This window comes from Myotis nattereri, assembly GCF_964212035.1.
Source record: "Myotis nattereri genome assembly, chromosome: 10".
Classification (NCBI taxonomy): Eukaryota; Metazoa; Chordata; class Mammalia; order Chiroptera; family Vespertilionidae; genus Myotis; species Myotis nattereri.
Window position 1 is genome coordinate 20,733,829 of NC_138085.1, and position 27,450 is coordinate 20,761,278.

General features: G+C 43.1%; 1 protein-coding gene across 2 annotated transcripts in view; it reads right to left on the reverse strand.

The window, feature by feature from the left end:
- Nucleotides 1–27,450, reverse strand: part of AFF3 (ALF transcription elongation factor 3) — a gene marked incomplete at its 5' end in the record, with an annotated part of 493,443 nt that overhangs the window by 132,023 nt on the left and 333,970 nt on the right. For both annotated transcript variants that reach the window (XM_081100521.1, XM_081100522.1), the window contains one exon: nucleotides 24,721–24,772. In XM_081100521.1, the coding sequence (XP_080956647.1) occupies nucleotides 24,721–24,772 (52 nt within the window). The remainder of the gene's footprint in view (nucleotides 1–24,720; nucleotides 24,773–27,450) is intronic.

The following is a 27,450-nucleotide window of genomic DNA, read 5'->3' on the forward strand; positions in this document are numbered from 1 at the left end:
TAGTTTTCTAACCAGAGGACTGGGTTCTAGGTACTTATATCTATGAGCAAAAACATTCTTTTTAGTCAGATCTCTTGAGATAGGCTAGAAGTATGCCCTTAAGCCACAACAAATAAATCTGGGAAATGTATTTGCCTATGAAAACTCTGACGTTCCTTGCATGCCCACAGCTACACAGGATGGAGGAGGGCTGTTTCTGCCTCACTTTTTTTCCACTGTAAGTGGACATGTTTAGTTCCAGCAATACAATAAGATTTCTCCAATGAACAGCACAGCAATGCATCTCCTTTTACTGGTAAGAAATGGGATTTCAACTGTAATGTGTCATTCTGAGAATTCGTGGGCACTTATTGCACTCGATGCCATAAAATATAGGAAGGGGACCGGTAAGAAACTGAAATAAAGCGTCTCTAAAAAGAAAGATTAACCAGTCGTTTTCCCTAGCCAAAGAACTCTCCAGAACATGTGGCAAGCTTACATGTGTGGGGGCCCCCACACCACTCCAACAGGGCACGTGCGAAACATCCGCCACCAGCTCCCCACACAGGACCTTCGCAGCCTGACTCCTCACACAACAGTAAGCTGTCCAAACCCAGTCCAACAAAATTGATTATTTTTTTTGGTGAGGGGTGCAGACAACATAAATTGCCTGAGAAACCAATTTGACATAAAATCTTGGCTGCTTGGAAGAATGGTAAAACGTCGCATCGACATAGCTTCATTCTCTCCCATCTCACGTCGACATCCCCACGCCACAGCATCAGGACAGGTGGTTTATAACACAGGAAGCTAAAACCATGGCATCTTAGCTGCACAGTATGCAATTTCAAGCCAGATAATCCTATGCTTCTATTATTTAAGTTCTGCATTGAATTTAATGCAAAAGGTCTAATCCGAGGTGTGCATTAGCAGCTATACAGATATGTCAGCACCCACTCGGCCTGCCACACAAGGAAGAGAATCAATTTATACTTATTATTATACTCTGTTGCTTTTTCCTCTTTCTACTCGAGACATGTGGTTTCTGAAAGCCCAGATCTTGACCAAGGAGAGTTCTACCCATCTCAGAGCAGTGTGAGGTTCCTAGGCACTGGTGGAACTCTTGAGGGCTATGAAGGAGGAGCTGGCCAGCCCTGCTGTTCCCTTCGCTCTCATCCTCTGCCATCTATTTCACCTGAGAGGGCGAAGCCCTTGCAACACATTCAAGCTGTGAAGACATCAGGACTCTTAACCCAACATTTCTTCCCACCCCAAGGAAAAAAAGGTCAGCTGGCTCTTCATAAGAAGAGATGAGAAGTAGGAGAAAGCTGGTGAGGGGGTGTTTCACGTGAGTTCAGATGAGGTTTCTGCAGATTTGAGAATTCTCAATGCCATGAGGTGTCCTGCTACCCTCAGCTGGGTGGCACTGAGGTGGAATGAGATGGCTTTCTGCCCATCCCTGCTTTAAGTGTGAGGAGTGGTGGATGCATGTGTCTTTTTCAGGTTGTGGCTATCATACCTTGAAAAAGACTTTCCAATCCAAAGACCAACTGTGAAGAGCCCCAAGTTTTTTCAGAGACAGAAAAAATATGTAAGGTCCAGCTCTATGGAACAAATGTAGTAGGAAGAGCATTAGTAAGACGATGAGTTAGGTTTCTGTGCATACTACCATTGGAAAGGCTAATCTTATTTTAAATGAGCAAGACATCCTGCTCTTGCAGCAAGGTCTCTGGGATCAGGACAAGAGAAAAATAAGTCCTACTGAAGACCCAGGTCATGAAAACTCCTTTCAGGGTGTGCCAGCTCTGCCAAGGGTTCAGAGCTGAGAATCAGTAGGTCCAAGGATCTGAATTCTCCTCCTGGTTCTGATGTTAATTAGAGAGAGAGAGGCTACAGTGTTTGGACAGGTTCAAGCCTCAGACTAATGAGAGGGCATGATCCTCTCGTGGCAAAGCCACGTGCAAGTCCTAGCTTGGAGAGCGCAGTTATAGCCAAAGGCTATGGTTGTAAGCTTGACCTTATGGTCGGAACCTGTGGTCCCACGTGGCTGAATGATATGGGCTGGGGGAGGTGCAGCAAGTAAACAAAGCTTGATCAGGTGCATGTAACTGAGTAGATTGGAAACCCGTGAGAACATTGTAAACATCTTGACCACGCCCTTACTTTGCCTCGTGGAACTGGCTATAAAATAAAGACTTGGCTTGCAGGCTGTGGCACTGTCTCTCCATCAGAGAGGGCAGCATCCCACCTAGCCCCAGCTTTATTCTCTTGTCTGTCTTTTCTAATCCTTCACTGCCCCGCCTCAGGTTCACCCATGGCCGTGCTGAGCGTGGCACAGTTAACTACACAGCCACAAACTTCTTTGTGATTTCTTTAGAATGGGATAATAAAACCAACGCTGCCTTCTTCACAGGTTGCTGAAGAAAACATGATCTAATAGAATAGAAAGTGCTTTGAGAACATTGTTTTATGAACATAAATAAGGCAGTGAACAAACCCCTAACCTTGTGAATTTGCACGCTTCCCAGCTATCTACTGCCTGTATCACAATGGCTCATCTATGATGCTCTGGTGATATCTGCATCTGCTTTTTCTTCTCTAAAATGTCTCTGTATATCCCTGTCTGTTCAAAATAGAATTCCAAGTGTGCATCATCCGCAGGATTGGGCAACGGCAGAGTGCTGTTATTCCTGGACCTCACCCCAAGTTCCAAGAACCAGACCATCTCTAAATGTCTTCCCAGCTTAAAAACCCTCATGTAAGCTATGCCATGGTCTCTAGCTAGGCATCTCTTGGCCTTGCCTTTGGACTTCTGTTTCAGCAGCTCAGCTGTGTTTTCTAAAGCTCATGCCCTGCCCCCAGGCCCCATGTGTTTTCCAACACCACACCACTAATGAAGGAGTGCTGGAGCCAAACTGGGCATCTCTTCAAGAGCCCACTTGTGACTCATGTCTTGAACTACCCAGCATCGGGGCTGGGTGGCTGTCACATAATATTTGCAGCATTTGGAAATTCTACCTCAATCTCAACTCTAAGGGTGTTAATCCTGGCTGACTACATTCATGCAACAGAATCCAAACACTCTGACTCACTTTAGGGGTCTGGCATTCTTGGGCTTTAGATACTGAGACAGTGGAAAACTTTTATATCAGTATAGGTGCTGCCAATAATTTTTATCCATTTAAGGACTTGACCTCTTACATATTTACCCAGCAATTTCCAAGGCTCATCACTGACCAGAGCTAGTACTCTCTGCAAGGAGAGACGGCTCCACACCGTTCCACACATTAGTAGGCACCACGTGAGAACAGTTTAGGCATCAGTATTTTGTAATCTTCATCACAGACACTGTACACATTTTGTTACATTCACAACTAAGTATTTAATTTTCTTTGAAGCAATTAAAGTGGTATTTTAAAAAATTTTGGTGTCTACTTGTCAATATATAGAAATGCAATTGATTTTTGTGTGTTGATCTTGTATCCTGTAATACTACAGTCCTCATTTATTCTATTTTGTAGGTTCTTTGGGATTTTCTATATAGACAAGCATGCTGTCTCCAAATAGAAACAGTTTTAGTTCTTTCCCAATATGTACACCTTCCATTTCCTCCTCTTGCCATATTGCAGTGGCTAGGACTTCCAGCACTACATTGAGTAGGGGGGGTGACAGTGAACACCCTTACCTTGCTCTCCATCTTCGAGGGAAAGCATCCCCTCTTCCACTATTAAGTATGATGTCAGCTGTTAGCTGTAAGTACTCTGTAGATGTTCTTTATGAGGCTGAGGAAGGTCCCCTCTATTTCTAGTGCACTGAGAGCTTCTGCAATGAATTGGTGTGGAAATTGGTTAAATGTTTTCACTGCATCAGTTGATATGCTCATATGTCTTTTTTCTTTAGCCTGTTTTATGTAGATTACATTGGTTGACTTTTAAATATTGAACCAGCCTTGCATACCTGGAATAAATCCCACTTACTCATGTATAGTGTTCTTTTTATACACAGGTAGGGCAAAAGTAGGTTTAAAGTTGTTCAAATGGAAAATAATACAATTATTAATCCTATATAATAAAAGGTTAATACGCAAATTGACCAAACCGCAGAATGACCAGTTTCTATGATATGCACTGACCACTAGGGGCAGACACTCAACGCAGGAGCTGCCCCCTGGTGGTCAGTGTGCTCCCACAGGGGGGGTGCTGCTCAGCCAGAAGCTAGGCTTGCAGCTGGTGAGCGCAGCGGCAGTGGTGGGAGCCTCTTGCGCCTCTGCAGCAGTGCTAAGAACCACAGGCGGACATCCCCTGAGGGGTCCCCGACTGTGAGAAGGCACAGGCCAGGCTGAAGGACCCCTCTTCCCCCCTCCAGTGCCCGAATGTCGTGCACCGGGCCTCTAGTATTTAATAAAAGAATAAACTTTGTACTTGTGTACTCACAACTATAAACCTACATTTGCCCCTCTCTGTATGGTTAGATTCAACTTGCTAGAATTTAATTGAAAAAGTATATTTTTTTATTTTGTAAATATTTTTGTTTTAAAACATATTTTTACTGAATTTATTGGGGTGACATTGGTTAATAAAATTATTATATAGGGCTCAGGTGTAACAACTCTATAATACATTATCTGGAAAAAAATTTTAATGTCTAAAGTAATAGGATCTATTAGCCTCAATTAACTTTCTTCCTTCCTGTCTTTGTACTAGTATGTCTTAGGTACCAAGGTAATACTGTCCTCATATGATTTGGGAAGTGTCATGTCTGCCAAGCCCCTCCCCTACTTTTTCTGGAAGAGATTATATAAAATTAATGTTAAACTTTCTTTAAATATATGATGGCTCTGGCCAGGTAGCTCAGTTGTTGGAGCATCATCCAACAAAAGGTTGTGGGTGAGATTCCTGGTCAGAGCACATACCTAGGTTCTTGGTTAGATCCCCAGTTTGGGAGCATACGGGAGGCAACTGATCGATGTTTCTCTCTCACATTGATGCTTCTCTCTCTCTTAAAATCAATAAAAACACACACATATCCTTGGGTGAAAATTAAAGAAATTGTTCATTAAAAATAAAAGTATATATATGATAAAATTCTCCAGTGAAACCACCTGTACCTAGAGATTTCTTTTTTTGGAGGGAACTTTGAAATTATGAAGTACATTTTTAAATAGTTGGGGGACCCTGACCAGAGTACCTGGATGTTGTTAAAGGCCCATGTAACACCAGCATGTACAATGGCAATGACACAGCAGTTTTACTGTATGCACTGCGCAGGTGCACCGATGACTGGCTGCTTTGTGGGGCTGCTTTGACTGCTTTGTTAGCAATGTGTGCAGTGGCTGCTGTGTTTGCAATGAAGTCTCTTCTCTCTTCCTGTGGCCGCTCGTGTCTTCTTCCAATGCCCCGCGCCCAAGGGGTCCCATTCCTAGCGTCCCGGTCCTGTTGGGCTCAGACCCAGCAATAGATAAAGGGCTATTCAGGTTAACAATTCCAACTTGGATGAGTTTTGATAATTGTAGTTTTCAGGGAACTGGCCCATTTCATACAAGTTGTCAAATTTGTGTGTGTAGAATTGTTCATAGGATTACATTATGCTTTTGACATCTGCAGGGTCCATAGCAATATTCCGTTTCATTCCTGATATTGTTTTCTCTTTGGTTATCTTCAATTTTGCTAGAATCTTATGAATTTCTTAAAAAACCAGTTACTGTTAATTTCGACTATTTTAAATTTCATTGATTTCTACTTCTATCTTTATTATTTCATGTTTTTTCCTGCTTGCTGGGTTTATTTTGCTTTTCTTTTTCCTGGTTTCTTGAGGCAGTGCTGAGTTAACTGATCTGAGATCTCTTTCCATTGTAATGTAAGTATTCGGTGCTGTAAATTTTCATCCCAGGACTGCTTTACCCCACACATTTTGATATGTTTATTTTCATTTTCATTCATTTCTATGTATATTGTAAATTTCCTCCTTGACCCATGGGTTATTTAGAAGTGTGCTGTTTAATTTCTAAGTTTAGAGATTTTCCTGTTTTCTTTCTATGATTCTGTTATGGTCAGAGAATATACTTTATACAATTTCAATTCTTTTAAATTTGTTAAGGATTGTTTCATGACCCAGGATAAGGCTTATCTTGATGAACATTCCATGGGTGCATGAAAAGAATGTGGATTCTACTGCTGCTGGGCAAAGTGTTCTGTTAATGCCAATTAGGTCCCGTTCTTTCATGGTATTGCTCAGTCCTCCATATCCTTCATTTCCCCTCTAGTAGTCTATAAATTGCTGAGGGTGGGTTCTGCTGTCCCTAACTAGAGTTGTGAATGTGTCTATCTTTTCAGCTCTGCCAGTTTTGCTTTATGTACTTTGAAGTGCTGTTTTTTCTACATACACGTGTCAGATTAGTATACTTTCTTGGTGGATTGGTCCTTTAGTCATTATGCAATTTCCCTCTTTGTCCCTAGTAATTTTCTTCTTACTCTGGTCTACTTTTTAATATTAATATATTGACTCCTGATTTTTAAATTATTTTTGCATCCTGTACCTTTTCAGTATTTTTACTTTTAACTGACTTATGTCATTATGTTTGAAGTGAGATTTTATAGACAATTATAAAAACTGTTTTGTGCTGATTTGGGTTGGGAGAGAGGTGGAAGAGGGTATAGGGAGTTTACAAATGGTGATCAAAAATATAAAATAGAGAAAATAAAAATTTAACCATTAAATTTTCTCTACCAACCTCTGTCTTTTAATTGGTGTATTTAGACCACTTATGTTGAATATAACTATTGATAGGGTTTAAGTCTGCCATATTATTCATTGCTTTTTTTTAAACCCCTTTTTCTCATTTCTTTTTTATTGCCTTCATGTGGATTAAACATTTTTGAATTTCGCTTTGATGCATTTTTAAAAAAAATATGTTTTTATTGATTTTTAGAGAGAGAGGGAGGATAAAGAGATAGACACATCGATTGACTGCCTCCTGCACGGTTCCCCTTCCTTCTACTGGGTGGGAATGGAGCCCGAAACCTGGGCATGTGCCCTGGCAGGGAATCAAACTGGTGACCTCTCGGCTCCTGGGTTGAAGCTCAACCGCTGGGCCAGGCTGTGTTTGTCTTTTTGGTGCATTGCTCTGTTTAGTTTCCTTAGGCGCTGTTCTAAGTACTGCCATACACGTAGATCACTTATCACAGCCTATTGGTAACCACTCTGAGTGAAGTGCAGAAACTTCCCCTCCACTTATGTCCCTTTGTCCTCTCTGCTGTGAAAACTATCTTCAACCTGGGGCAAGAAAAGAGTTTTGGAAATTCGGGTCTGAAATATGCAAGCCTGTGGCCCCTGAACTTCTGGGGTCACCTTGAGGTCTCAGCCCTTCCTGCATTTAGTGATGCCTTCCTGGTATAGACATCAGGTGCGCAGGTGTCCAATGTAACACACTCTCTATTACGGCCATGGTGTGTCTTAAAGAAATGTAAGATTATAACCATCCACTATGTCTCAGACTTCACATGTAAGACAGAGACCCACGGCAGAAGCTCAGCATCAGAATACAGTATCTTTTCTGTGGCTGTAATTGGGTAAGATGAAGTCTGGGCATTGGAAGGAATGGATTCCACCACAGAGAGCCACTCCGCTTTCAGAATGTAGATCCTATACTATCTCTGAATTCTGGAAATGAAAATCAACAAGCAACTAATTATGTTTCTTGCCCTTTATTTGCTTTCCTAGCCCCATCTGCTTAGTGGATTAAAGTACAGAGTTCTGGATCATGGGATGTATTGTGTGGCTGACACACATTTCAAAATGTTCAGGAAATAACTAAGGTGATTTTCCACTTTTTTAGTGATTTTCTATGCCTGTCATATTTATTACTAATATATTCCAAGAAAGTTTATTAGGGGCAAAATCAGACACCCATAATATCTGGTATAATGGTAGATGTAGACACTGAGCTAGATCTTGAAACCTGAGTATCATTCTCGTAGGAGAAGTGGGTACAATAGGGGAGGATCTCATATGAGAGTCAAGAGAAACCCATAGGAGAAGCAGGAGAAAGCATTCTGAGCAGAGAGAATGGCATGAACAAAGGCATAAGGAAGAAAATCCCGGGCATCATCGTGGAATGGCAAGCTTACCAGCTTGAATGGTGCTTCGGATGTGTGGGGGCTTGGGGGGAGGTAGTGGGAGAGGAAGCTAGAAAAATAAGTGGGGCAGATCACAAAAGATTCTTAGGTCCAGACTTGGAATCTGAACTTCATTTCTGGTAGTACAAAGTTATCACACATGTTAAAGTAGAGAAGTGGCATGAGCAGAACTGTACTTTGAATGAATTAATCTGACAGCATCACTGGATGAAGAAACTGGTGGCAGGGCAGTCAGGCTCCTACAGAGGACGGGGAATGAAGCAACAGAGGCCTAAACAAAGGTGTGGCCATGGGAACTTTGGAGAAGCTAAATATAGGAGAAACCATGGAAATAGAACTTGATAGGATATAGCAAGTGATTGAATCTGGAGGCCAAGGAAGGGAAGAGTATCCATCATTTTGAGTCTGGGTAGCATCATTAGCAAAAGTAGGTGATATCAGAGAAAGAGCAGGGGGCAGGAAGGGTTTGTGGGAAGATGGAGAGGAATTTGAGATTCTGAACATGTAGGGTTTGAGGTTTGCGTGAATGGCTGGAAAGACTCCTTAGGAGCTCAAGGAAATCAAGAATTCGAGATCTCCATCTGGGAGACATCTGGTTGGAGAAGTAGGAATGGATGAGATCACCATGAGAAGGTTGTAGAGAAAAAGAAAGGGTCCAAAGACTGAAGCCCAGTAAGAAAACCAAGAGGATGCAGTAGGGAGACAGACAAGGAATCAATGGTTCAAAGAAGGCATGATCAACAGGTCATGGGCTGCAAAGACATCAGGAAGTTAAGGACTGGGAAAGGACCATTCATCGGTTTGGCCCGGTGGCAGATAGGTCACGGTGACCTCCGAGTACTGATGTCAGAAACCACCCTAGTAGACAGCCGGGATGGATGTACTAGGAGATAGTTTAAGGTGAAAACGACGGAAATGGAGGATGCTCCATGGCCCCTGCACACCTGACTAGATTATTTTCCTTTGAAATAATCCGCACCCCTTTTTACTGAAATGAACGTGGTTCAGTTAGGGCAAAGGTGGTTTCCAATTCTGACTAATCAACAAAAGTAATTGGAAATTTCCCTAAAATACAGATTCCTAGGCCCAAACCCCGCCATGGTGATTCAGAATTTCTGTGGCGGGGCCCAGGAAGCTGCGTTTTAAAGCCTCTTCGGTAATTCTGATGGTTGGCTGGTTCTGGGACCTCCTGACTATGGTTCACAACCAAGGCCGTATGTTAGAATCGCAGGGGCAGCCCTGACTGACCTCGACTCTGCAGAACACTGGGTTAATATTTTAGAAAGTTCCCCAGGCGATCCGATGTGCACCCGTCTAAGAACCATGGTGAGGAGATTAGATTAAAAATAAATTAGTTGGATGGGATACTTAAATTCACCAAACCGATTGGTTCTCTGTTATTTATGCCACCTGACCATTTCCTGTGGCGAGTTCTCCTATCAAGACCACACCTGCTTCTAACCTGCTATCACAGGCTGACTGTGTGGTTCCTGGCGGCTCCCAGTGCAGGTCCACCGGCAGCCAGGCCTGGGCGGGTGCCATCTCCGGCTCTTTGGGGAGAGACTGGCTTTAGAACTTTTTGAATCCTCTTTAAGGGAAGCATACAGAATAACACTGTTCTTTCTCTGAACTAACCTCCAATGTACTTTATAAAACAACCACAACAACAATAAGGTGCAGGATGGAGGAAAGATGATAGAAAATGCAATGATGGTTCATATTTCACAAATATGAAAAAAATATTTTCAGGCAGATTCATAATTAGTTTGATCAGAAAAGTCCTTGCACTGTTAAATCAAATTTTTTAAAAAAGTATCAACAATAACACAAAACTACAGAACTGAGAGCCTAGCACCTAATTGTTGGCTCTCAGCTGAGATGTAAGCCCAACCCTTTAAATGCCTCTCAATTAAAAAAAATACAAAATTTTCTTTTATTTCAAATGATGGGATGATGCAATTCTGCTCCCGCAGCCCCAAGGATCATCTGAGATGGAAACTGTCAGCTTCTCTCCCGTTTTATAGGGCATCCCATTTGCATACTCAACAGACAGTACAAGTTCAAAGGCCATATTCCCTAACACGTACAAATCCTATAATTGAAAGATGTAACAGTAATGTGGAGATACTCTTACCCCGGTGAATGCTGGCTCCAGCGGTGGCTCAGGAAGTCAAAAACTAGTAAACTTGCTTGTAATAACATCCTAAAATTTCCAAAGGTTATTTTCTCCCATCCACAGTTAAAAAGCCATCTCCTACAGAAGTGTCACATCTGTGACGTGTCCAGATGAAGGCAAGCGTTGCTTCCTTATAGTAATTTGTCTAATTAGAGATTAAAGAAAAACAATCTGTTTTGGAGCTATCATTTAATATTTTCTAATAAAAAAAAATAAAAAAAGAAGAAGCCATCTTCACGTTTCCCAGCAGAACTGTGTGATTTTTTAAGAGGTAAAGTTCTTCTCCGTATCAGGTATCTGATAGATTTTTGCATTTCAGTGCAAAGCAAACAGGCAAAAGGTTACCCAGAAAGTTTCAAGCGCATCTTAGTAAGGTAAATTGAAGTTAGGAAGCTTCTTTGGTATCAAATTACTGAAGCATCTTATTGAAAACCCCAAATCCTCCTTGCAATTAATAAAGAATGGTGGTATTCTGACAAGGCTGGGAGCTGAGAACCTTTAAATTCCAAATCTTTCCATTCCTGGGTGAGCTTTGCTCTTCAGATGTGAATAGGATGCCTTTCTCCTTCTGGCTGATGTTCAGGCTGGAGTCTGGGAAACAAACTTTTTCCATCCCATGAACTCAGTTTTGGGATTTCTTTCTTGCAAAATGTTAGTTGTTTTACTTGGCAGATTGCCAGAATTCATATTCCCCCTCTCTCTCTCTCTCTCTCTCTCTCTCTCTCTCTCTCTCTCTCTCTCATTATTTTTTTCTCTTTTTCCTTCTCTTTTTTCTCCCTTCCTCACTTCTTTACCTTGTCTGTCTTCTATTCTTCAATAAATTATGGATTTAAGTTAGCTGGACCTAAGCTTTATGTGTGGTGTTTGGTAGGGTTGCTAGAATTAGCAGATAAAAAATATAGAATGCCCAGTTAAATTTAAATTTCAGGTTAAAAAAAAAACCCACTAATGTTATTTAGTATAAGTATTTCCCAAATATTGCATAAGACATACTTATCCTAAATAATTATTCCCAGATATTACATGGGCAGAACTACACTAAAAATTATTCCTTCTTAATCTGAAATTCAAATTTAATTGGGTGTTTTGTATTTTATCTGGCAATCCTAGTTTGAAAGTTAAACAGAAGGGATAAAAAAACAACAAAGACATCCATTTACAACTCCTGAAAGAAGAGAAATTTCCATCCTTCTGAATGCTTTTTGTCTAGGCACAACCTTCTCCTGGCATTCCTTTCATTTATTTTTGACCCATCGAGCTTCGCTAACAGCTCCACAGAGCATACCACACTCTGATACTGAAGAAGTTCAGTGAGGTTTCAGGTCTCACCAAACATCAACTGAGTCCAGAACATGCAACATCATTGCCCAGGCAACATGGGATCTTAGGCCAGCAACAAAAACCATACAAATACTAATTTTAATTCATTGTTTTTCTTTAAAATCTGAACATCGAATTTCGTATTTTCAAAGGCACTGAGCTTTCTCTCCACAGTTCTCACTCTGAGGTGATTTAGCATGATTAGTAACAGTAGTTATTTAAAAAAATAGAATTCAAATGTACTTTGAACTGTACTAAAATGATGACCTCTTGGACATTCTGAAAGTTAAGAAAAATCTTAATTATGTTAATTATGCATTCAAATGTATTTTCCATTGTCCATGTATACTCAGGAGTGACACGTAATTCGGAAATGCAGTTCTCTTATTCAGAGGCATGTTAATATTCAGCATTTTGAAAAGATTTTGAGGTCTAACAGCTGAAATCAAGGCTGTATGGACCTGTGATTAAAAGCACAGGCTCAGGAGTCAAACTGAGCTCAATTCCCAGTTGTCACACGAGCTGAGTGACTCTGGGCAAATCACTTACCCTCTCTGTGCATCATTTCCCTTATCTGTAAATAGGGATAACCACCCAGAGAGCAGTGAGAACGAGATAAGTAAATGCCAAGAAGAGTGCCTAACACACATAAATGCTCAGTACATTTTTTTTTGGGGGGGGGGAGTTGGGGGGAGGGTGAAGGTCACATGACTTAGCCCAAATTGTCAAAAGGCAAGTGAAACGCAAAATCAGAGACTGTCTATTTTTACAATTGGCTCATGAGAAAAAGATTTTTTTCTTGGGTTCAAATGCAAAGTACACTTTTTTCCAAAATCGCGAATAACAATATTTTATGTATTGATCCATTAAAAATCTTTTTGTTTTCAAAGCCTACAACTTCTGGGGTTATTGAAGTTGGCAGCATATTGCTTCAAGAAGTGAAGCTGTGTGGCTGACACACCACCCAACAATGGGTGTCTCACCTGCTGATTACTCGCTCTGCCCTCCAAAACTCCAAAAGCAAAACAAGAACACTTTCTCCCCATCCCCAAAAGGCCACTGATTAATCCAACCCTCTAGCTTTCGTGTGAAACAGGCTTTCAAGTGCAATTGTGCCCGGGCGCTGGGCTTGCTGCCATCGGGCACTCTGACCTTCCTTTGTTTGTGTTCGGAACCAGCCTTGGCGTCCAGCAGAGCTGGACCCACAGGGCCCCCATTCAGGGGTCTGAGTGCCAGAAAGTGCGTTCAAGTCAGACCCCTCTGGGCGACGCTGGCTCGGCCACTCTACCTGTGAGCCCCGGTTTCTTTATCTGTAAAAAGGGAGGTTCCCATGCTGCCTACTTTTCGAGTGGCTATGCGGATTCAAAGACCAGACTCTTCCATGCAGGGTTTGTCGTTTACCCCTGTGGTCCCTGTGTAGCTGCTACTGCATCTTATATAGGTACCCTGTGCTCACAAAGCGTTTCGTGCACAGCCGGGCACACAGTGAGTGCTCAGCATTTGTTATCTCCTAATCATTTATATCGGCACTGGTACTCTTCTAAAGAAAGGCCTTCCATCTATTGTTAAACAGGAATGCCTTTTTAATGTAGAAACGTGATTGTGTGCATGGGTGTGAAAGTTTGGTCAGCGCCCACTATCCCTTCACGCCCTGTGTCTTTGAACATGTCAGTCATTTAAGAAGCTGAAAGTGGAGGTGGAATTTTGTGGTAGAACTGTGCGGGCAGAGGCTTAAGTACTTGACATGCTTTGGTGGGATCATGTGACCACTGTTCACCGAAATATCCTGGGCCAACAGCAGGAGGTGCTCAGAGGTGAGCAGGTGGGCCAGGGCTGCGCAGCCATCCTTTCATTTCTGCCAGATGAACTCCAGACTCCATTCCCTGCTATTGCCATGACCTCCATCACTGTGCAGAAACCTCCCCTTTACCATCGCCTGTCACCAGGCATCCTCCCACCTCCTTCTCCAAGCTGCCTTCCAGGCTCTTTGGGACGGAATCTCTGAGAAATGTGGAGGGAGTCAGGTACCCAGGGCTTTCGGGCCATACGGGCCCTTGGTGGAGAAACAGGATTTCTTCCTCAACATCTCTCCCACTTCCTGTGCCCTCTGCACTGGACCACAGACCTAACGGGTGCCACCAAGCGGCTCTGCAGCCAACCTGGTCGGAATCTCGGCTCTGCCAACTGTGCGACCTCCACGAGCCAGCACATTTCTCTGAGATCTCGACTTTCCATTCAGTAAGATGAGACGTAATAATGTAATAATGCACCTCATTGGATTGTCACGAGAATTAAATAAGACACCGTGTTCACTAGAGCGCCTGGCGCAGAACAGGCACTGAGTACATGGGAGCATCATCTCAGTGAGGCTGCCAGGGGCGGATGAGCATCAGGGCGTGGGGCCAAAGGGAAGCTGATCTGGGGGCAGCGCAGGGAAGGGACAGAACTCGGTCTGCACTCACATGAGCTCTGCAGTTTGGAAGTTTACATCTTCACTGAAATCTGTAGATGAGAAAGGACGATTCTAGCTAATGGTATTTCTGGAAAAAGATACATAAAATGCACAACTGTACTCCAACCATCCTGTGTTATTGTGCACTCATTCATTTATTCATGCTAATAATTCCTTGTTGAATAAGTGTTATGTTCTAAATGCTGGGCCCGGCTTCAACACAATGTCATGAAGAAGCTATATGAAAACAAACATATGAAGCAAGTATGTATACTCAGTCTGTTAATATCAGGCAATATTTATTGATTACCCACTGCAATCAATAAATATGGTAACATTTGATTTTCCACACTTTCCCACAGCCACCGTGGCTCCCCAGAAAAACGCTGCCATCTGCCAAAGCTACAGAGAGTACAGGCTGGTCCCACGTGCTCATTAACATCTCCGTGCACGGGAAGTCACTGCAAAGGTGCAAACTCCCCTGTCGAGACTCCGTCTGCCTTAATCATACGTGAACGAGACAGTTGCTATGTGATCTAATGAGGGGTCACTGAACGACTTTACCTCCTCTTAGGATATACACCCCCAAGCACCTGCTTCTGGAGCTTTGGTGGGTTCCTACACTTTCCTGAATTGTCAGCCCTGGGGGGATGCGTGTGGGTTCTGAGGGGAGGACTGCAGGGTGCCACCTAAGCCAGTCACGTCCTGCAGCTGGCAGATCTGAGTGAAAACAGAGTCACTGGATACAGGTCTTTGGACCAAATTCTTACATCCTTTCAGCCTTGGTTTCCTCATCTGTAAAATGGGGAAAGAACTAGGCCACTGGGCGGACGGAAGAGGTCCTTTCCACAGTGATGCAGCCAGGGCTAGCGCAGGCAGCACTCAGCACTGTCACTGCATCTCCTCCCCGCTTTGCGCACAAACTGTCTTGTCAGTTAGTCGGTAACTATTGTATTTTGTGAACATGGGCGGACAGTTTGTGTGGTTTGACCTATGTTTAAACATATTATATAAGAACTAGTGGCCTGGTGCATAAATTCATGCACATTGAAAGGACATTAATTAGAAGAAATATTTTAATATCGCTATTCGCCCTTTCTCTATAATAGCAATGTCAACCAAAGTCACGATTGACAATGACAGATTGAAACACACGTGTGCGATTGGCACCAGCGAGAGCTTTATATGTATCGTACATGTGCGAGTCAACTTAGCCTTTTATCCTATATAATAAAGAGGTAATATGCAAATTGATCATCACTCCAACACACAAGATGGCCGTCCCCATGTGGACCCACGATGGCCGCCACAAGATGGCCAGTAGGAGAGGGCAGTTGGGGGTGACCGGGCCGACAGAAAAAGGCAGTTGGGGGGACCAGGCCTGCAGGGGAGGGCAGCTGGGGACAACCAGCCTAAATGGGCAGTCGGACATCCCTCAAGGGGTCCCAGATTGGAGAGGGTGCAGGCTGGGCTGAGGGACACCCCCCACCCCTGGGCACAAATTTTGTGCACCGGGCCTCTAGTATATATAGAATAAACTTGCTTAATTAGACCTGCTTTCTGAGTTAGCTTAACTTTTTCCAGCCTATGGAAGCACCCCAAATTCTCTTTCAGGTAATTGTCAGCAACACAGCAGTAAATATCAACATGAAACAGATTATTATTGTAGATCACAAAGGGAGAACAAAGGGTAAAATATTTGACTGCAGCAGTGTTTGACTATATTGTATGCAGTGAGAAAACCTGAAGTCATTTTCAAGGTCCACCATTTCTTACTTCTCTTCAGTAGGGTCAAGTTTCTAAACTTTCTAAATCTGTTTTCCAGCTAATGAAAAGAAAATAGGATTCCCCCGAGTCTCCTATCTACCTACTCCAGGACTTCTGTGAGGATCAAATGAGATGAGGCATGGGAAGACACTTCACAGACATTTGATTAAAGTGTGAAATGTTTGCATCTGGCTATAAAGCAAGTTGTGTTCCTGGGCTGAAGAAACTGCAAGGAGGTTAGCCATTGCTAGGAAGAGGAAGCCGGGGATTGCTATGTGATGGCATTACCACAGTGACCATTTCTGGGCTGGGCTGGGCTGTGGGCTGCATTTTGCACAATGGGGTTTTGGCATCATCAGCTGTGATTTGGTGGGCTGTCTCTCAGGGATGGTGGCGGGGCCTGTGTCCCACTTGGGGTAAGCCCAGTGTTGCTTTGTGGTTGCCAACTCTGCAGCGCCATTTCTCTGTGGGCATCACGGCAGCTCCTGCATTAAGCGTCTGCCCCTTGGTGGTCAGTGCAGGTCACAGTGACTGGTCAGACAGTTGGACACTTAGCATATTAGCCTTTTATACATACAGATGAAAAATGTGAGAGTCACAGCAGGTAATGTTTGTGACACTTGCTTCTGTCATAAGATAAGATGTAAAATGTGCTTTTGATTGTGTGGGTTATGTTCAAACAGTCTGAGATGAGTATACACCTATATCCGTAATTGAAAGCAAGGGACTCAGAGAGATATTTGTCCACTCACATTAGTAGGCAGCATTATTCACAACAGCCGAAGGCAGAAGCAGCCCAAGTGTCCATGGGTAGATGATAAACAAAACATATATACACACAAGGGAATATTATTCAGCCTTAAAAAAGGAAATTCCTTTTCTAAAAAGGAAGGAAATTCTGACACAAGCTACAACATGGATGAGCCTTGAAGACTTTTCGCTAAGTGAGATAATCCAGCCACAAAAGTGCAAATACTGTATGAGTCCACTTCCAGGAGGAGCCTAGAGGCAAATTCAGAGAAACGGAAAGTAGGGGGGGTGGCTGCCGGGGGGGCGGGGGGGGGGAGAGGGCAAGACGGGAGTTATGTGCTAAGGCAATTTATTAATTTGGCACATTAATGGGTACAGAGTTTCAGTTTGGGAAGACGAAGAGTTCTGGAAACGGTGGTGATGGTAGCAAACAATGTGAGTGCACTTATGCTACTGACCTGTCCCGTGGCCCCCCTACCCGCCGTTTTGCTTTCCGGCGTTTCAGTTACCAGTGGTCAACCGGGGTCCAAGTGTATTAAATAGAAAATTCCAATTGTGTGCTGTTCTGAGCAGCATGGGGGAAACCTTGCACCATCCTGCCCATCCTGCCCATCCTGCCCATCCTGCCCATCCTGCCCGGGACGTGAACCATCCTTGTCCAGTGTCTCTGCACTGTGGGTGTAGACGCTCCCCACCGGTTTGTCACTTAGGAGCCATCTGGGTGATCAGATCATCTGTCGTGGTGTTCCACCCTGCTTTACTTAATAATGGCCCCAAAGTGCAAGAGTGGTGAAGCTGACAATTTGGATATGCCAGAGAGAAGCCGTAAAGTGCTTCCTGTAAGTGGAAAGTTATGTGTGCATAGGCAAGCCATGGTACATAGAGGGTTCGGTACCGTCTGCAGTCTCAGGCACCAGAGACTGGGCTTGGGATTGGGGGCTACTGCATACTTAAAATGGTAAAGATGGTACATGTTATGTTATGTGTATTTATCACAATTAAATTACAAAATATTAAGTTACAAAACAAAAGTTTGAGAAACCCTGATCTAGACAACCTCTAGACCATGGGCCTTCCAGCCTGATGTAAGAACTTGGGAGATAAGGTGTGCAGCCTTGTTCTGCGATGGCATAATTTCTACACATTCTTGGGCTCGCTTAGTGTTTGGATCTGAGAGGAAAGCAATTATCAGTGTGTCTAATTCCCCTCTCAGGTGAGACTGACAAAAACCTCCTCCCAGCTCTGCCCAGCCACACCTGCACGTACGGCACCTGAATGCTGGGCGCGGGGCTTCCTTCCTTCCCCAGGCCTTTAGTCTAGTTTGCTCATCAAACGCAACGTCGCTTTTTATTCTTGGAGTCTGAGACCGCAGACACAGGACCTGGCTGATGTTTTCTAGGCAAAGGCTGTACACTAGGCTTCTCACTCACGTAGCAGACAGGATCCTGGCAAATCACTTAAACAGATATGGGAGGGAAGCCTCTGGGGACGGAGCCCTCGTAAATAAAGGAACAGCCGCAGTTCATCATTTTAAACACGGGCGGCTATGGCCAAAATAAGTATCAGGAGGGTTTCCAGTTTCTCTGAAAAAAAGAACTTGTTTTGGTAACAGTTCTCAAATCAACGGAGATCTCTCAACTTCCGGATCAGTTTGTGTAACCTGATTATTAAACGCACATGCATAAATAGTCCATTTCTTTATATGTTTAGCACATAATTGTTCCTCTGTATATTCTCCTTCTTACTTAACATTTTCTAAGATAGCTTCACGATGGGCATATTTTTAATGAACACTGTTATAAACTATGAATACTGTTATCTTCCTCCAAAATTCATAAATTGAAACTCTAAACCCCCATGTGATAGTATTAGGAGGTGACCCTTTGGGAGGTGACTAGGTAATGAGGGAGGAACCCTCATGAATGGGATTAATACTCTTATAAGAAGAGAACGGATAGAGGAAATGAAGACAACTACTTTTCATTGATATGAACACCTTTCACCTTTCATCTTTATGAACAACTCACAGAGTTGCACATTACACACCTGGAAAGGGGCTCTGGGCACGATCTCGGCCCAGTCTGTTCACCATTCGACGATACCCACGTCTTCCCAGATATTTTAAAACAGGAGTCAGCGGTGGAGGTGGATTCTGTAGCCGCCTCCAGGCCACGTCTTCTTCCCTGGGAGAGGAAATACCAGGCACTCCTGGCCGGGGCCCATCGTCAGGAGGCCTGGAGAAGTGCCCGTTTAAGTTGACATCTTTGGAGTGGCCTGACACTCAGCCTTTCTTCTTCACTAGAGGACCTATGTACATTTTTGTTCCTATCACCCTTAACCCTTTCTAAGTTTTCCACTTTTTTTTATTTTTAAGTAAGAGATTAAAATTCTCATAAGCTCTGGTCACTACCAACTGCCATGGCAGGGTTGTTTCCTATCTTTTATTAATCATGAATCTGGTTATGATAGTAAAAATAACTATTCACTGACTGCCTACTAGAAAACGGGCACTTTCTATAGATTAATTCCAACTAATGTATTAACTTTGGAGAGAAAAAAAACATTTCATGGGTCTGATTCAGTTTGAGCTTATAATAACTTCCAAGTCTTTTACTGTACAAGGTGTACCTCTGATGAACCATTTCCCTTCTGCCTGATTTTGCTTATTTCTCTTCCTAGGAGTTGAATACTTTCTGTTTAATCCTATTTCTTTATGAAGGTCATTTCAAATCTTCATTTAGTCTTTAAGGTTAGTTACTTTGTTCCTCTACAAATGTAGAAGGAGCCTCCTCAGGACTTTCCCACTAGCCTGTGCTAAAGACCTCTGACTTCAGAGTGAATTTGTTGTCGGCAGGAAAATCTGGATTGAGCGAGCATGGGGACCCTGCCAAACTGTGGCCTTCATAGTATTTTGGAAATCTCCCTTTGCTAATTATCTCTAGAGCTTTTCTGGTACAGATGACTTTCTAGCAGGATCTCCGTCTACCCTTCCTCTGCAGGCCTTACCTGGAGTGATTTTCCTGGAATGATTACCATCTCCAGAGAAACTATCTAAGAACTCTGAGATGCCAGCAGAATGGGACAATGGTTAAGAGCTTGACTTGCAGGGTTTGGATTTTGGGTTCGAATCTTGACTTTGCCACTTGAAGGTATATAAAGCAGCAACCTTAATTAGCCTATTTTGCCTATAAAATAAGGTGTGTTTTTTTTTTTTGTAAGAATAAAACATGTCCAGTGTTAAGACTAGTATGTGGACAATGTAATGGCTCAAAACATGTTAATTATTATCATTATAGGGAAGAAAAGCTGCCACATAAATATTTATCCTTTCTGTAAATGTTTTTTATTTCTTATTTTTTTAAAGGGAGGCAAATTTTGTGTGTGTATGTAAGTTTTCAGCAGCTTTACCCAAAGAGTATGTACCAAGGAGCATAATGGCTGGATTATACGGCGAGAGTATATTTAGTTTTGTAAGAAACCATCAAACTGTTTTCCAAAGTGGCCTTAGCATTTTGAGTTCCCACCAGCAATGTGTGAGAGTTCCTGTTGCTCCACATCCTCGCCAGCATTTGGTGCTGTCTGTGTTTTGGCGATTGTAATAGTGGCACATCACTGTTTTAACTGGCATTTCTCTGATAACATATGATGTGGAGCAACTTTTCATGTGATTATTCATTCACCATCTGTATGTCTTCCTTGGTGAAATGTCGGGTACCTTCTTTGGCCCACTTTTGGGTTGTTTTCTTACTGCTGAGTTTTAAGAATTCTTTGCTTTGGATGTCAGTCCTTTATCAGACATGTCCTTGGCAGACATGTTCTGTCAGCCTTCTCATTCTCCTGACATTGTCTTGTCACTCTGGCAGCCCTGAGCTCCATCCTCCGACACTACCTGCCAATATGACTGTGGCTTTCTCCTTGAGTTCTTGTTGTCCTATATCAGCGGTTCTCAACCTGTGGGTCGCGACCCCTTTGGCGGTCGAACAACCCTTTCACAGGGGTCGCCTAAGACCATCCTGCATATCAGATATTTACATTACGATTCATAACAGTAGCAACATTACAGTTATGAAGTAGCAACGAAAATAATTTTATGGTTGGGTCACACCATGAGGAACTGTATTTAAAGGGCCAGAAGGTTGAGAACCACTGTCCTATATGGATTGGGGAGTACTCTTTGGGGAGAAGCTGTATAAACGTAGATCTCACCCGTCCAATGTTCTTCTTTCAAGGATCAAATTACCAACAATTTCTGCTTTCTAACAGTTTAAAAAATATTTTGTCCAGGATTTTTTAATAGTTAATTCTCTGCAGGAGTATTAATCCAATGTAAGGTCTCCCATCATTAACATTATTGGTACATGACAGAGATTCTAACTTTTGGTGTTTTTTGTGTGTTAAGAATATATTACACATTTCATCTTTCTGAATACTCACAGTATTATTGGATAATAGCTCCTGAAGGGATCTTTGGGTGTTACCCAGCTACTCTGTCCTATCAGGCAATGACTGCCTAAAACTTAACATGGTGCATTTTCTGCTGATTTCATCTCCAGTGAGGAAAGATTCCTTTTTAGGAAATCAGCTCTCTGTCTGGAGGCTCCCAACTTTATACTTGGATTTAAATCCACATGATGGTTTTAAGTGACTCCCAGGGTCAGGGAGTTGCACAGACAGAGGGATATACAGGCATTACTAAAGCCATGTCTCTCTCACCAGATCACGGGTGTGAAAACGATGTCTTTCCTAGTATCCCGTGTGTGTGTTATCTGCAGTTTTCTTTGCTCTGCTTCACCCCTCAGCTCCCATGAGCTCATCATTTCTGGTCTGTTTTACTGAGATTCCCTCCCCTTGTTCTATCTCCTGGCATCTGCACACCTGCTACTGCCAACCTGATGCTGGAATCATTCTGATTACTGTGACCCTTCATGTTATGAGTTGAATTCCCCACTCCCCCAAATCATATGCTGAAGCCCTAACCTCTCAGAATGAGACTACTGGGAGACAGGGGCTTTATAGGGAGTAATCGGATTAAACAAAGTCTGTAGGGCGGGTCCTAATCCAAGATACCAGGCATTGTTACAAAAAGGGGAAATGGACACAAGAGGGAAGGTAAGAAGAAGAGACACAGGGAGGAGAGTCCACCTGCAGAACAAGTCAGCAGGCCTGGACATGTCCTTCCCTCCCAGAGGAAACCAATCTTGGACGTCCAGCCTCCGGAACCATGGGATTATATGTTTTTGTTGCTTACGGCACCCAGTCTGTTGTACGTTGTGCCTTAGCAGCCCCAGCAAACTAACACACTAACCACTTAACAAATAGTTGGACCCCAGTTTTTCTACTTGATTCTGACTCATGGATTACTTTGTCTCCTAAGATCCACTGACTCCTTAGAGTTAATGGGCAAAATCCAAAATATCCAAAAATTTGTAACCTATTATTTTTTACTTAAGTTGAATGTCTTTTCTGATCCTTCTAGACCAACGGTTCTCAACCTGTGGGTTGCGACCTCTTTGGCGGTCGAACAACCCTTTCACAGGGGTCGCCTAAGACCCTCCTGCATATCAGATATTTACATTACAATTGATAACAGTAGCAACATTACAGTTATGAAGTAGCAACAAAAATAATTTTATGGTTGGGTCACAACATGAGGAACTGTATTTAAAGGGCCAGAAGGTTGAGAACCACTGTTCTAGACCAAGCATGTCAAACTCAAAGGCTAACATGGGCCAAATAAACAAGGTTTAAGCTTAGGTGGGCCATAAAAAAACTAAAGCTTCAATTTTCAAAGAAATGTAGGTTTATTTCGATAGAGACATGCTGAATACAAAGGGCTGAAATAAATGAGTAATTGTTAACATAAAATAATAGAACATTTTAATAAAAATTAATATTTTTTCTTGAACATTAAGTTACCAGACACCGATTAACTGAACAAATTAATAATTGTAACACAAATAAACCTATATTTTTTGTTCTCCGAAAGTGAAATATTTCCTGTTGTGCACACCAAACAAGGTAGTCCAAGACTAATGACATGGCCATCAGCTGCTAAAATATTCCCTGCTAATATTAGTGGAGAGAAATGGTGCGCCTGTGTGTAAGGTACGTAAGGGAAATGAATGCAACACAATTATAGTAATCAGTCATTAGCGAACTTGTAGTTCGTTATTAATAATTATGTATAACAGGATATTATAAACATTAAGTTATGAAATTTTTACTAAAATGTTTCTTACATACCATTATATTGGCTGGGCTGCAAAAATATTCGTTGTGGGCCACATGCGGCCCACAGGCTGCGAGTTTGACATGCTTTTTCTAGACAAAGTAAGGATATTGTCCCTGCCCACCTAAATAAAGCCCAGACAAGGTACTGACAGGGACTGTAACGTGCCAAGTCCTGGCTCTCCGATCATACACACTGCTCCTCTGGCCTAATTCCTACAGAACTCCGGGTGGCGAGCTCCTCCAGGGGCCCACGTTCAGAATCCTCCACTTTTACCAGAGATCCTTGCAACCTCAGCTTAGTTCTGCTATTATAGTTCAAGAGGCGGGTGAGGCCGATGGCTAAGCAACTGCTGTGCTTGAGGAGAGAGGCGTGTGGGGTGATGCTCCCAGCGTTCCCCGTTCTCAGATCGCCAGCGATAACAGAATTTAACAGAACAACTCAGACAACACATTTCCCAAGGAACTGAGGTGTGGAAACCAATTCCCTTAGAGAACAGAATTTTTTTAGGAATGCATAAGGAAAGAAGAACTTTCACGGTACATCAAACTGCATTAACAAAATTGGTGTCTACTGAATGAGATTTAAAATTTGTACAATTAAATGCAGGATGTTAGCAGTTTTCCAATATATTTTGTTTTGTAAGTGATGTTTTTTAAATGAGAAATTTAAAAAGTTATTGTCTCTGCAATAATTACCACTTTTATAAAATTATTTATAAAAATACAACTTACTCCCAAATAGCTTACATTCTAGTTGTATAAATTCGCATCCAGTCTCAAATGTTATTTAAAAGAACCAAATTTTTAAATGATTCTACCCTTTTCAGTTCTCTAGAATGCCTCCAGATGGCATTAAAACCCCTTTCCCATTATATTTTGCAGCATAAAAATTTTAAAGCTAGTGATATTTTTACCATTTAAAACTAATCAATGTACTATATATCATCAGAAATCATAGCAATGGAACTGTTTAGAACTTTTAGTGTAACATCTTCAGGAACACAACATATAATCACATCCTTTATGAAATATGTAGCCATCCTGTGCGTAAGGGAAGCAGAAGGATTTTTCTAGACTGAGAAACAGATCTTAGACAAACTAAGACACTCAATAATATTATATCACAAACTGTGATTTCTATTGAGTAGCATTTTAAATGCTTAGTAGTAAGAGAGCTGACCCACATAAAGATGAATTCACAAACCATACAGGAATAAGGAAACCGCGTTCCCCTCAGGGTTAAAGATTTTCAAAGAGCAAATGTGATTCCTAAAATAATTTGTTAGCTCCTGAATTATTTCATTTAAACTTTGGTGTATAAATTTGGTATCAACTGAATCATTAACACTTTTGGATTCCTTGAGCACCGAGAGGAAAACAGCAACATGCAAAGCGAGGAACGTGTGCTTTCTAAGGGCCTTTTCTTCTCTTTTAAAAAATGCTTTTGTTATTTCAAAAACGTCAGCAAACTCGTGAGATTCCTGAGACATCTGTATTTTTCACAAAGTTCTGAGGGGAGGATGCAGATGGCAGGCGTTTTGAATGACATCGGTCCCTCCCAGGTGTGCGGGACAATGCCTCCCGCAGGTGAGCCAAGTTCTACATTAGGTACAACAGTGACGATGAAAGTCTCAAACACATTCTCACCAGTGTGTGCCCTCCCATCTCATTACACCTGGACTTTCCGAAGAAGAGCACTTGTGTCTCTGATATTATTCTTTCTGTGTTAAAGCACAAGAAAGACCTCCAAATGCATGTGCACTCAGAGCATTTAAAAAGACATTATCAGGAGAAGGAGAACTGGCCCTCCTCCCATTATTATTATTACTGCTACGCGACACTTGCACTGTTTCGTATTATAGTCACATTTAAGAACCGCCATCACGAACAGAAAGAGGAAAGAGACTTACGATGTATTCGAGGTGCCATTGTCTGGACTCTCGGGCTCAGCATCACCTTTCTCTTAAAAAGGAAGCAGAAAAAAAAAAAAAACCAACATGTGAGTATCACAGTCTTAAATATTTAAGAGAGATTAAATACATTTGAATACTCCTATTTCCTATTAACAATTTTTCAAAATGTGCAGCAGGAGGCTTTTAAAACACCTTTTTACGTCTGAGAACCGGATTTGCAAAATAATTTCTTCTCTGTAATACCACTGCCCGGGCACGGATCTGCGAGCAGGTACTAAGGAGCTGTTTGTAAACAACCAGAGACCCAGACTGGAAACCTCGCCAGGAGATGACTATCTGACAGCGGGAACCTCTTTCCTTCCACTCCACTTTACAGAACATTTAAGGAAATAAACCCCATTCGCATTGCACATGCAAGGCATGCTGAACTTCGATCCCTTTTGCTAACATAAGCCGAACCAGGTCTGGCTGCGTCAGAACTCGGAGGAGAGAATTTTACTGAGGTTGTACCCTAGGTTACAAGGTCCCCAAGAAATACCCCTACCAAGAGCCCTGGCTTAGGTTTTGCCCCCTCCCCCCCCAGTTAGTGCAGAATAAGATGTAAACCAGAAATCCTTCCTATCTGACAGGTTAGGTAGAGAAATGTTTCACCGTGGTCATCAAGGATTTAATTACGGGGGCTTGGAACCAGTTCACTTTTCGTAGTTTTAAAGGGCAAATTCCTCTTGCAAAGACACTGTAATTCTCAGATCCTCGGACACTGGGCGTTTGAATTACGCGTCCTGGTGCTATAAGGTGCTCCCTTTTGGGAGATGAAGGAGCAAGGGTTGTGACTGCCAGTGTGGGTCAGCTGTGTGACGACGGCTGTGCCCTGCTAACAGTTTAATAAACCCCAGGCCAGGCTGTGGGCTGTGGGCAATGGGCCTGATGGTGGCAGTTGCTTTGCTTTGCCATCTGAGTCTGGCCTGGAGGTCTCACAGCGCCCCTGGTGTGCTCTGCGGGGCCCAGGCCTACGCATGCACAGGCCCCTTTTGTCAGCACGGTCTCCCTATACTGCATGATGATCACATTCTGAAGATATTGTCCAAACGGAACCCCAAAGCAAACTTGATCATTTCTTCTTTTTTCTTTTAGGAAATTGAAGTTGTGAGAGAAAGAAGACCGGTAGATGTGGTTCACACGTCTGCCTTAGATATAACAGAGGTAACTGGGCGTGGGGACAGCTACGAGGGACAGCCACTTCATCAGAAAGCCAACCATGGACTTCACCGCCTGGGTAACCAACGCTGATTAACGGGCCCCGCGCATAGGAAACCATTCGGAAGCGCAAGGAGAGGCAGCAAACCAATAAAGTGGCTCTAGAGCTTGTACTGTCGCCTCCGTCCTCCAGGCCACGCCTGTGGTGCCTCAGACACGAGAGGCCTCATCACGGGCTTGAGAGCTGGAAAACAACCTCCTCAGTCCGTTCCAGAGTCATTCTTCCACGCAGCGGCGGCAATTCCTGCCAGAACCCTATATAGTTATACCCGCGCTATGTGAGAGAAAGCTACGCGGAGGTTCCAGTCACCAGACTGGTCCCTCTCCCTTTAATTTGGAGGAAGTTGTTGCTTTCCCCAGCCTCGCACTGCCCGCAGCCACACCGAATACAATCACAACAGAGTGTGAAATAGCCAGGCAGCAGCAGGAAACAGTCAACATTTCCAAACAACTTATGTCAAGAAAACAGGAAACCGGGACTGTCAATGAAGACACTGGATGTTTGAGTAAATGCTTTTCCCTGGCCAACAATTCTGCCAAAGAACCCGCAGGTGGAGAGGACACAGGCCTCTGCACATGGGGCCGGGGGCTGGGAGTCGGGCTGGACCAGCGCAGGGACAAAGCTGCCCCGAGCAGTACTTCTGCTGTGGCGACAGGGACAAGAGAGGAGGTTCTGGCCAGCAGCTAGGACACCCGGGGCCAACGGAGACATTTAGGAACAGCCTGGGAGGGAGTGCGCACAGCACCTTCTGGGGAAGAGTAGGTGCAGGAGGGAGAAAGGGACCAAATTATTTTTGTCTTTCAAAAAGAATGAAATAAGATTCTCCCAACATCTTGCAATTGTAGGTGATGCAATATCTGAAGTTCCCTTGAAATGTTTAAGTGCCTACGTCATTAAGAGCCACCGCTTCTTTCTCATGACACAAGGGAAAATTATGCATGAAAGCTAGATGTTTCCGTGCAGCTACCAAGGAGGACTGGGGTCATCCTGGCTATGTCAACTGTTTTCATGATGGATACCCCGCGGGTTCCTCTGGGAGGGAACTGGCATGGATCATTAAGGAAATGGACAGGAGAGGTTGGCCCGGGTGCAGGGTGCACATGGAAATACAATTACAGAGAGGAAGAGGGGAAAAATGAGCCACAGCAAGCACTCACACACAAAGACACATGTACACACAAGTAAATCATGTAGATACATATGTGTAGTATATGTGTACTTTCAACCTGACGCTTCGCAGGGTCTCTGTGCCTCGCACAGTCCCTGACACACTGCACGCTCAGCGTCTGTCTTCTGTCTGATGCCTGTCATGAGCACAGAACCCCACACTACAGGGGAGAGATGAATGTACAATTCCAATATTAAACAATCTGATGACTCCAATAAGTCACAAAAGAAAAAATACTGAATTGGTGCCCTTCAGACGCTTAAGCGAGTGCACGGCTGGAGGCTCACACTCTCCAACACCC